At 49.3% G+C, this 12286-nt stretch overlaps 2 gene segments (V, D, J or C); both read left to right on the top strand.

Moving 5' to 3' along the window:
• The first annotated feature begins 2314 nt into the window (after positions 1 to 2314).
• On the top strand, positions 2315 to 2969 carry LOC123810906. The segment is given in 2 exon segments: positions 2315 to 2440; positions 2563 to 2969. Coding segments are annotated over 2 exon segments (453 nt in total).
• Positions 2970 to 6472: 3503 nt separating this feature from the next.
• LOC123810905 lies at positions 6473 to 7142 on the top strand. The segment is given in 2 exon segments: positions 6473 to 6528; positions 6646 to 7142. Coding segments are annotated over 2 exon segments (543 nt in total).
• Positions 7143 to 12286: the final 5144 nt, after the last annotated feature.

Raw genomic sequence — 12286 nt, 5'->3', positions numbered from 1 at the left:
TTTTTATGTAAAAGTCTAAGTCTTTCATTCTGTTGTGTCTTGTTTTGTAGTTAGGATCCTTCACTTCTGACACATCTGGTCAGCAAATATGGGGGCATTTTTCTTCACAACCAGTGATTCTCTGTGACAGCAGCTGGATGTCCCACCACACAACTCAGCTCTCACACGAGCTGCCTGGCAACGATGTCGGGTCCACCGTGAAGGCCTCTGTCCCATGCGATTGCCCGCATTACAGCTGCCAGTCACAAGTAGGGCACCTGCAAGTCTCGTACAACTATTTGGCTGTAACTCGAAGGCTCCCAGGGTCCTTAATTTGGTTTCAGTTAATTTGCTGACTCCACCTGAGCCCTTCTGCCTTCTCAAGGAAATGGGGGACAGGTCTGTGAATTCCAAGCTTTGAATCATTTGTGTGTCTTTTGTGTGAGCTGTCCTCCCCAGGAGCCCACCCAGAGCCACCTCATTAGAACAAAAGGAACACCTGTCTCCCAGGAAGTTTCAAGGTCAAGAGGCTGAGACCCATATATATTTTCTCTTAATACTGTGTCTGCAAGTACTTGTGAATACACATATAGTCATGTGAACCCACAAATTAATGTCGTAACTGTAAACATTTTGTTACTTCTTCAATGTCTCCACAGTCCCAGGCCTTTCAGCCTGACCCTGGGCTCTGTGCCCTTGGGCGCCCTCCATGACTGGCGACCTCATGACTGTCAGTGGGTTCTCCTGAGCCCACAGGCACTGACTGTCCCCCTGTCCTCTCACACTTCCCTGGGGTCCCCAGCCATCCAGGCTGTGGGCTGGGCTGCGGGGCATCAGGAGCAGGAAGTCCCAGTTGGTGCCTGGGTTTCCTCCCTCATGAAGCTGCTGATGAGCCCAGACCCCAGGTGAGCTTCTCCTGCACAGGAAGCAGCAGACACATTGCAGGTGACCATGGCAATGTGTCCAAGGCCTCCCCGGTACAGCCCATACATTTGTGACCAAGAAGAACAGTGAGGGAGCTTCCTGGGTTTGAGTCTCATTCTCCGAATTCAGGGATGTCACCAGAACCTCTTTGACTACCTTTGGGTTCCAGCCCCTGGGAGAGGCTGGTGATCATCGGTACAGAGCTGAACACAAGCCGATGCCACACAGCTCTCCTGCCCCACGGGGAAAGGGATGAACCTGCCCTCCCGGCCCCTGCCTGGCTCATCAGTGCCCTGTCCTTCCCTGTGACCAACACCTGCTCTGCAGTTGGCTTCTGATGTCACATGTGATTTCAAAAAAAAACTTCACTCTCTGAATTTTTTCTTCGTGGGGTCAATGAAAATATCTTCGATGAAAATACAGTTCCCCCAGTGTACACAGAACTGCTTTGCTTCCACAACAAAAGAGCCCCGCAGTGCTGATTGGGGTGGGAAAGGCTCAAGTGCAGCACGTGAGACCCCAGAAGACCAGGTGGGCATTTCTGCTCCGGTGTTGCTTCATGGGATCACAAGGAAAGCATTTCTGAGACACTTGTGTGGCAGACTGTGGAGTGGGAAGAATTATTTGAGTCCAAATAGAAGCCTGCCCCTGTGTCTCATGTCTATGTGTCCTGCCATGGAAAACGTTCAACAGTGTCTTCAACAAGGCCAGAAGAAAGATAGGTAAGTATCCAGAGTTTCTGTTTCTTATTACAGATTAGTCTTTAGGGGCCACACTATCTGTGGTGGGTCCTGCTGGGCTTCTACACTCACAGTGTTGCTTGGGAGAGAAGCAGTGAACAAATAGGATTTGTGCTTGATCCTGGGGGAGAGAGAGACAGAAAGAGCAAGACAGAGAGAGAGTTTGAGAGAGACAGAGAGAGACAGAGAGAAACTCTTTGTTCCCTGGCATTGTATTAGTTTGGGCTTCAAAAAGCCTAATGTTTCTACAAAATAACCAATCAACATCTAAGCTTACACAGGTTTGCACTGGACCAACCTTGTAATCAATCATGGCTCCTATTTCACAAGCCTCATAGAAGCACCTGTTGCTGCATATTTGGGCTTCTAGTAGAGATGTGTTAACAGTCTCCTGTCTCCAGGACAACCTGGCATGGAGGTTGGCCTGTTCCCTGCAAGTGTTGGGAGAGGTGTTCATCCCCTGGGAGGGTCAAGGCTGCCATCCCCTGGGGAGAGTGAAGCTGTAGCTTCCTGGCTAAGCAAGCAGGCTTATGCTCCCCAGTTAATGATGCTTAATAATATCTGATTCCCTTTGCTTCTTTGATCTCTTTCACAGTGGGAGTCATGCTTATTTAAAGGAGGGGCTTGTATACCCAATAAAAGGGAAGGTTTGCATAAAGACCTCCCACTCTAAGCCTCAGGCTGACATAAAGTCTGAAGACTCAGGCCTGCCTGTGGGGCTCAGGAAGCAGAGTCTGGGGGCGTCTCCACCATGGACTGGGCTGCACTTCTCCTCACTGTCCTGGCTCACTGCACAGGTGGGGCCTGAGGGGGATTCTGGGAGGGCACCACCTTGTCCCCTGGGTCTATGACACTCGTCCCTTCCTGGGAACAGTGTCTGTCCTGTCCTCACTGATCTCTGTGCTGCTCCTCCTTGCAGGGTCTTGCGCCCAGTTTGTGCTGACTCAGCCTGGCTCTGTGTCTGGGTCTCCAGGACACAAGGCCACCATCTCCTGCACCCGCAGCAGCGGCAACATTGACAACGTTTATGTGTCTTGGTACCAACAGCGCCCAGGCAGGGGCCCCACCACTGTGATCTATAGAGATAAACAAAGACCCTCTGGGGTTCCAGATCGGTTCTCTGGCTCCATAGACAGCTCCTCCAACACTGCCTCCCTCACCATCGCGGGGCTGCAGCCAGAGGACGAGGCCGACTACTACTGTCTGTCTTACTATAGTAGTGATGGTGGTACCTATACTCACACAGTGCTGCACACTAAGGGGGAAGTGAGACCAAAACTCCCAGAGCTTCTCCTTGTGGGTCTGCACTCAGCCTGTCCCTACTAAGCAGGGTGGTTTCCTCTGTCTCCTGCTGGAAAGTTCGTGTTGAGATTGGAGGTTTTTGAGCCTCTCTGTTTTCTTTCCAACTTTCCCCCTGTCAGGGAGGTTGGTTGCCTGTTTCCTGTACCATGAATTCCTGAGTGTGAGTTAGTTCAGAGCAGGGTGTGTGAGCCTGTGTGTTTGTAGAATGGGGGTGGGTCAGTGCTTGCGGAGGGTCTGCTCTGTGCATGTGGGACACTCATATGTGTCCTCTGGGCTCTGCTCATAGATGACAGTGACACCCTCTTGTTAAGTTATGACCTTTGACACCACCTTTAGATTTCCAAATAATCACTGAGGGGGCCCCATCACCCCAGGGTGAGAACCATGGGGTTAAATGAGCGTGTTCTCAGCTGTTCAGAAGCCTTGCCTTTGAGCTTTGTTCATGCCAGTCAGCTGGACAGAGACTAATGTGCCATCTCTCTGTGTTTCTGAGTTCCTGTTTGTTAGGCTAGAGAGTTACACAGGCTCATGTGAGGTCAGACCCAGTGAGCCTCTGACCCAGCCATGTGGAAAGTCCTCTCAGTCAGTGTGAAGGGCAGCAGGAGGACAGGTAGTAGGAGGAGGGTGAGGTTACGGTGGAGGGGTTGAGCAAAGAGGAGAAGGACTTATGGGCATGGAAAGCAGTATGATGATTGCTGGGCGGGGGAGGGCATAAGAGGACTAAATGTCAGTGGAAAAAATATAATAAAGATTAAATTAAATGAACAAACAAACTCCCAATGTGTCAAGTATAACATTTGGGTAAAGTACATGTGCAGTTAATATTTTTAAATTTTACACATTGCACTTAAAGAAATTTCACATCTATATCATTTATTCTATTAAGGAGTGCATTTCAAGCCTGAGAAACAAAGATGAATGCACACATGACAGGGTCTCGTGCCCTTGGGGTCAGGTGTGTGTGGGTCCTGGAGCACAGCCAGGAGCAGCGGGTGGGTGAGGAGCAGACACTGAGGACAGAAGACAACACCACCCCCATGAGCACGTGACCTGCCCAGGGCAACGTGGTTGTTTGAATGTCTGCTCATATTTCCCTTAAATAACAGTCTGTAAGGCCATCAGTTGTCACTTGAGACTAACACACAGCTCAAAGTCCATTTGGTCAACAAAGTGTAATAATCAACTTTTAAACCCAAAGTCCCACAAAGGACTCTAGTGCAGAAACTCATGGAGGAAGAGGCATGCATTTGAAATGTCCGTGTGAACGACACAGGTCTCTGCCCTGGGATGTGGGTGAAGGGAGCGGTAAGTGATGGTCCGAGGCCGTGTGTGCTGGTCTGGACTTCCTTCTGCTCCCACATGCCATCCCTGGACCTCATGACTCCAGACACAGGAGGCCTGTTCCCCTTCCCTCTCTCACTTTGCACAGCAGTCAGTTAGCTGACCATTCCAAACATTTCAACACACGTGCATTCATGTGACATGAGGTGGTACTCATTGCTGTCCTGTGCCAACGTTTGGGGACACACATGCGTATTTATGCTAGAACATGTGCTGATGAAAGCATATGTTGTTTCTGTTTTTTCTTGAAAAATTTTATTTATTTATTTTTAGAGAGGGGAAGGAGGAAGGGAGAGAGAAAAAGAAATAGAACGCCCCTTGGGCCCGCAAAGCAGGCATGTGCCTTGACTGGAAATCCAACCAGAAACCCTTTGGTTTGCAGGCTGGCGCTCAGTCCACTGAGCCACACAAGCCAGGGCCTGTGTGTTTGTGTTTTAAAAGTCAGTAGATACAGAGGATAGGAGGTTAAATAAGAGGAGTCCTATGGATGGGAGTTGAGATGGTATAATCGAGGCAAGTGGTTCTTTGAACTCTTCTCTATAGTTTGTGTGACTTCACCATTGTCATATTAATTCTCTAATTCTGTCCGTGGTGACGTGTTATGCTCTACTACTACTGAGAGCCACTCAGATTTGGCCAAACGTGAGCTGTCACCATGACTGGAAGTTTAATCAGAGTAACAGTCACCTTGAACACCATGATGGGAGTGGAGTATGGAATCTGAAGTAACAGGGAAGTGGGGGAATTGGAGGTTGGAGAACACGTGGAAGGGCTGTGTGTTTTGTGGAGAGGGCTGGCCAACCATGAAGCCCCTTGTGGGGGGCCCAGGAGTTGGGTTCTGTGCAAACATTAGTGAGGAGTCCCTGAGGATTTTAAGCAGGCGGTGACCTATCTGAGTTGAATGAGAAAGACCCCTTGAGTGTCTTGAGGACACAGCGCCCCAGCTGAGAAAGTGATCCTGGTCAGAGTCCTTGACTACGAGTCCTGTGAGTCTGGACATGTGGGGACCATGGGGCCATGGGCACAGGTAATGCAGAGGTGGATGCAGGCACAGAGGGAAGTGCTGGTCATTGCCTCCAACTGACCAGACAGTCAGCACAAGTTTGAACGCATCTCACCCGAATGGTATCTTGCTACTGAAGTGAGACAATGAATAAGAAACTTAAGGGAGTAAGTTTTGTTTAAAATAAAAACAAATGTGACATCACCTAACAGAGAATCCTAACAAGAAACAATACATAGGTATGCAAAACACTGAGAATAAAAAATGAGAGAAAACAAAGAAGAATAAAGATTAATTCCTAAAATGAATTAGGATTGTGCACTTTCCACTGTTAAATGTATTCCCTTCAAAAGCCATTCTCTTTACCTGTCATTCAATCAAATGACATCTATGAAAACTGTGTGCATCACATGACTTGACATCTTTGCTGAATAGGCCTCCTCTGCCCCTGCCCCTGAGTGTGTTCCTGGCAAATGCTCTGTGCAGTCCGGAAGAGCCTTCGAACCAGATGAGTGGTGCCCTCATCTGTGACATTGGATGTGAAGGTCACTGTGCATTTACTTTTGCCATATCATCAGTGGCTGTGAAAATAAATTAATTTGTCATTTACGTAGAAGATAGCACCTCCCACAGTTGTGGATTCCTGGGAGTGAGATGCCACAATAACCAGTACAGTGTCTCAGAGTCACAGTATCTGGGAACCAGACCCTGGAGGTGTGAAGAGAGTCAGAGACCTGCCCAGCTGCAGAAACCAGCTTGTGTTTTGGTTCATGTTGGGAGGTGTTTGAACTGCCACCAGCAGGGGGCACTGAGGGACTGCCTTGTGGTGCCTACTAAGCTGCTCAGTAGGGACCATTCACTAATAGGAGCCTGGGTCTGGTGGTGGGAACCAGAGCACACTGACAGGGACTCAGCAGCTGTGTCTTCTGGGGCCTGATAGTATCCCCTGAGAAGGGGCCTCTGTGATGTCTCAAGGGGTTATTCCCCTCAGGGGTCCCCCCAAGGGGTGAAGTCAGCCTCCATCTTCCTCAGTGTGAGTGTGAGCTGAACTCCAGCACCAGGGCTCATGGAGGGTCTGGGCAGTCCCTGGGTGGACACTCATTTGCATGGGCAGCCCCTCCCCGGCAGAGAGTGGGGAAGAAAAGAAGCCTGGGCAGCCCAGCCCCACTGTGGGTTCAGGGGCTGTGTGCACCATGGCCTGGACCCCTCTGCTCCTCGTGCTCCTCTCTCACTGCACAGGTAGGGTTTGGACTCAGGGACCAGGGCTCGGTTGCCAAGTTTATTCCCTTTGTGTTCCATCTCCTGAGAAAATTCCCCTGTTTCTGCCCCATCCCTTACAAGTGTTTGTGTTTGCAGGTTCCCTCTCTCAGCCTGTGCTGACTCAGCCGCCCTCCCTCTCTGCATCTCCTGGAGCCACAGCCAGACTCACCTGCACCCTCAGCAGTGGCTTCAGTGTTGGCAGCTATGCTATATTCTGGTACCAGCAGAAGCCAGGAGGTCCTCCCCGGTATCTGCTGTACTACCACACAGACTCAAGCAAGCACCAGGGCTCCGGGGTCTCCAGTCGCTTTTCTGGATCCAAGGACTCCTCAGCCAATGCAGGGCTCCTGACCATCTCTGGGCTGCAGCCTGAGGACGAGGCCGACTATTACTGTCTTACATTTCATGGCAGTGGGAGCAGCTACAGTGACTCACAGTGGCTCAGATGCCGAGGAAGTGAGACAGAAACCCCTGGGCCCAGAGGTTATGCTCTGAGTCTCACTGCAGCTTCTGTGGAGGCCTCTGCAAAGTGGGCTCCTCTGCAGTCAGAAATGTCCATGGAAGGGGGCGGAGCAGCACACAGTCATGAGTGAGGGCACAGGGTGTCCCTGGGTCACTCTCGCTGAAGGGGTGACAAAGCCCGTCTGATTGTCCCCAGAGAGTTTGGAGTAAATTTTAACAAGAATAATAGTTTTAAGTAAAAATTCGGTTCATTCATCCTGTTGTGTCTTATTTTACAGTCAGGACTCTTCACTCTTGACACTCTCGTCACCAAATGTTGGGGGATTTTGTTTACAACCAGCAATTCCCTGTGACAGCAGCTGGATGTCCCAACCCTAGCTGTAACTAATGACTTTGCCTGTATTAGGGACTTCTCTCCCATAGGTCCACGGCAAATCATTCATTCAAATCAGGAGATAAGGTGCTTCTCAAGACCTGGAGGACAGGATCCCCAGAAAATCAGCTAGAAGAAAAGTGGACTGGACCTTGGGATATACTCCTCACCACCCCAACTGCAGTGAAGCTGGCAGGAATAAAACCCTGGATTCATCACACCAAAATAAAGAAAGCACCAGAGGAAAAATGGATCGCTGAGCCTCAAGAAAACCTTAAAGTCGTCTTTCGGAAACAGTGACTTATGCTCTCTTCATTACCTCCTGTTTGACCCCTTGATATGGACAACTTATTCCATTCAAACGGGATGAAAACATCTGGGTATATTTGGTGAAAAATGTCCTGAATTTCTGACTTTTGTCTTGCAAGAGGAACTTATGTAGAACAGACTTTCACTTCATGTCTTATAGGCGTCTGTGCCCCTTTCAAAAGCTTTAGAAACTATACTGTGTTTGAGCGTATTGAAAAGAAAATGGCCTACTCTGACATTTATAATTGGGGACCAGTGGTAAATATAAAAGACAGGGGAATGTTTTCATTGGAGGTCGCTAATGTAGCCCCAGCTAGAGAATGTGTAATTTTTGTCAACTGCACTAAAAACTGTCTTGTGCTCTCAGTGGGTGTGAAGATGAATTGTACCACCACCACTGATGTATCTTATGCTTATGCCCATGTTAAGCTGCCAATAGGATGGTTCCTGATATGTGGAATGACACTTTATTCTTACGTTCCAGCAGACAGCTCTGGGGAATCGTGCTCTCTGGGAAGACTGATGGTGTTTATGCCTCAGAAGCCCCACTTAACCCGGGTTCGATGGGATGTCTCCCTTACACCTGATTGCATCAGTGACTTGCACCTCTTTAGCCCTGCTGAATATGTGTCTTTAACTATATTCATAATGCCAACTATGGTAACTTATTTAAATATAGAAATAAGCAGGTTAGCCTGTGGTATGGTGAAAGCCTTAATGCCACCTCTCAAGCTATTAGTGCCATTAGTCAAGAACTAGGACAAGTCAGAGAGGCAGTACTAGAAAATCGTGCAGCTATAGACTACCTTCTTTTAAGACATAATCATGGATGTGAAGAATTTAAGGGACTCCGCTGTTTTAACCTAACTGATAGTTCACAGCTTATAGAATATAAAGTAAAGCAAGTAAATGATGTGGTGTCCAATATAAAACAGGGAGAAGGATTCTTTGGCACCGATTGGTCTAACCTGACCTCCTGGCTGCCCAGCATATCTGGTCTTCGAGAAGCTTTTATTATTTTTACCCTTGCTATTTTCTTCAGTATCACAGCTTGTTGTTGCATGCAGTGTGCCTCCCGATGTAGGTCTGCAGTTAGGTGTGTTCCTGAAGCCTCCGCTGAACAATCCAGTGCCCAGAAGCTGGCACAACAACAAAGTGAATACTTCCATAGGAAGCTGATCTCATAGAAATGAGATAGTTTAATAGTAACGGTGGGGAATGATAGGGGGCTTAAGACTGAGAAAGTTTTAGCTTAAGGTAAATAGCCATAAATCTAGCAAGTAATGCATATGTTAAGCTCTTTGTTTCAGAAACTACAGATAAGGCCCATCTGGAGCCTGAGAAAAAAGCGGCTGACCTCCTGGGGTGCTGGCTAGAGATTGCCACTGGGAGACATCTGTATGGGGAAGAAGCAGGCGACTACCTCCTCCCACCTGGAGACAGCTAATTGCCAGGATATGCAGCTAGGAACTTCAAGGACTCTCTCTCGCTCTCACTGACTTCCCCAACCCCCCTTATAAAAGACCTGGCCGGGAAAGAAAGGGGAAGATGGTTTGTTAGGGTATGAACCCTCCTTCTTCTCGGATCACTGGACATCTGAATAAAGCGCCTATAAAAGATTCAATCACTGTCATTGCTTATTGGATTTGGTAGTGACAGGCAGCACGAATGCCGTTGCAGTCTGAGGCCGTGTGTGCTGGTCTGGACTTCCTTCTGCTCAGACGTGTCAGCCCTGAACCTCATGACTCCAAACACAAGAGGCCCTGTTCCCCCTTCCCTCTCTCACTCAGCACAGCCGTCAGTTTAATGCGGACCCCGGGTCATGGGGTCCTCATCATTATGGATGAAATGAGATATTCACACAGATTACTGAATCCAGTGGAGGAAAAGGGACAGCATGGGTTTTCTGTCAAGGGGATCAAAAGCCTCTGCCCTTGCTCCAATGAGCTTTTATTGCCTTACTGGGCACGTTACAAGAAGGTCTTCATTTACTATGCACAGGCTGGCTTTAGGTGGTTACTTTTACAGAAAACAAAGATGCCAATGCTGCTAATCACATCACAGAAGAGGAATATTTGCAAATGAAAAGACTAAAGTAGTTGGACCATTACACTGGTCCTTGGAAGGTTTAGCATGGATCTTAGGAAGTTGCTTTGCAGTAAATGTCTTCAGTTCAGGGTGAGGGAGTTTTAGTAAAAAGCAGGACTCATAGTGGCCTAAGTACATTGCAGGCCTGATTCCCCACGGGAGAACCTATCCGTGGGCGTGGGTCCTGTGCATGTGCAAGTGGGAGCTGGGCCCACGCCATGCAGAACAGTGTCCTACATCAGTTAGCTGATGATTCATGAGATTTCTACACACAGACATTTATGTGACAGTAGTTCGACAGTAGTTGCTGTCCTGTGCAAGAGTTTGGGGACATAAATTGTATTTATGTGAAAGTACATCCCAGTGAAGAGAGGTGCTGTGTGGATGTGTGTGTTACAGTCAGAGAGGGAGCAGAGTGAACGACAGAGAGGACTGGACAAGGGGGGTCCTGTGGATGGGGGCTGAGGGGGTGAGGTCGATGTGCACAGATCTTAAACACTTCTCTGTAGCTTGTGTGGGTTCCACATTGTCATATTATTTCTCTAACTCTGTCTGCAATGACATGTGCATGCTCTACTACTGAGAGCCACTCAGATTTGCCAAAATGTGACTTGTCACCTTGACTCAACTTTAATCCTATTTCCTTGCAAGGGACAGGGGAGGAGCTGTCTGGGACACCATGAAGGGACAGGACTCGGGGATCTGAAGTAGCAGGGAAGTGTGGGAAGCTGGAGGTCTGACCCAGAGGAAGGTGCTGCGTGGTGCAGGGGAGCGAGTGGGGCTCCCCCATGAACCTCCTGGAAAAGCTCAGGAGTTGGGGTTCTGTGCAAACAGCAGTGAGGAGCCCCTATGGGTATTAAGCAGAAGGTGACGTCACTGATCTGTATGAGACCACCCCTGAAGTGCCTTGAGGACACAGCGCCCAAGGTGAGCAAGTGATTCTGGTCAGAGTCACTGAGTAGGAGTCCCTGTGAGTCTAGTCGTGCGGGGACCATGGGGCCGGGGACACCGGTGCGGCAGAGGTGGGTCTGGGCACAGAGGGACGTGCTGGTCTCTGCCTCCATCTGCCAAGACACTCAGTACAGGTGCGAAGGAATCACACCAGAATGTTTTCTTGCTACTAAAATACAATACAGGCTGAGAAAGTTCTGTTTGTAATATGAACACATTTTAAAACAGCCAAGACAAAATCCTAACAGGAATCACATGACACAGATGTTCAGAACTCCACGGACTAAGATAAGAGTCAGTTCCTACACTGAGTAGGCATGCTTCACACTCCACTGGTAGCTGTGGAGACTTCCACAGTTACTACTTTTTCTGAGAAGTTAAATCAAATCTATGAAAACTTTACATGCATCACAAGACTAGAAATGTTAGGTGAATGGTCCATCTTTGCACATGTTTCTAGGGTATTCCTGGAAATGACACTGAACACTCTTACAAGTCCTTCCACCAGATCAGTGATCCCTTTTCTGTGACCTTGACCAGGAAGCTCACTGTATATTTACATTTTCATCTTCTTCACTGGAGATGAGACCAAATTTGTTATCTAAGTCATGTTTGTACCTGCCACAGTTGTGGATTCCTGGGAGTGAGATGCCACAGTAACCAGTACAGTGTCTCAGAGTCACAATATCAGGAAACCAGACCCTGGATGTGTGAACAGTCAGTGACCTGCCCAGCTGCAGAAACCAGCTAGGCTCTCAGGGTTTTGGTCCGTGAAGAGGTGAGTGCTCTGCCATCTTCAAGGGGCGCTGTGGGACTACCCTGGTGCAACTACCAAGCTGGTCATAGGGACCATTCAGTCCTGGGGAGTTGGGCCTGGAGGATGGGCCCTGTGCCCACTGATGGGGACTCAGCAGCTGTGTCCTCTCAGGCCTGGCAGGGTCTGCAGAGCAGGGACCTTTGTGTGGTCTCAGCAGGTGCTTCCTCCGACGGCTCTCCCAGGGGGTGACACCAAGCACCATCCTCCTTGGTCTGGGTATGAGCTGAGCTCCAGCACCAGGGTTCAGGGAGGGGCTGGGCAGTCCCTGGGTAGACACACATTTGCATGGGCAGCCCCTCCCCTGGCAGAGCGTGGGGAGAAAAGGAGGCCTGGGCAGCTCAGCCCCACTGTGGGCTCAGGGGCTGTGTGCACCATGGCCTGGACTCTTCTCCTCCTGGTGCTTCTCTCTCACTGCAGAGTTAGGGACAGGCCTTGGGGGCCAGGGCTCAGTTCCCAAATTTATTCCCTTTCTGTTCCATCTCCTGAGAAGGCTCCCCTTGTTCTGGCCCATCACTGACAAGTGTTTGTGCTGCTGCAGGTTCCCTCACCCAGCCTGTGCTGACTCAGCTGCCCTCCCTCTCTGCATCTCCTGGAGCCACAGCCAGACTCACCTGCACCCTCAGCAGTTGCTTCAGTGTTGGCAGCTACTACATAAAATGGTTGCAGCAGAAGCCAGGGAGCCCTTCTTGGTATCTCCTTTATGACTACTCAGATTCAAGCAAACACCAGGGCACTAG

This window comes from Phyllostomus hastatus, unplaced genomic scaffold, assembly GCF_019186645.2.
Source record: "Phyllostomus hastatus isolate PE091 unplaced genomic scaffold, TTU_PhHast_1.1 phas_scaffold_760, whole genome shotgun sequence".
NCBI lineage: Eukaryota > Metazoa > Chordata > Mammalia > Chiroptera > Phyllostomidae > Phyllostomus > Phyllostomus hastatus.
This window is presented reverse-complemented; position numbering and strand designations above follow the sequence as displayed.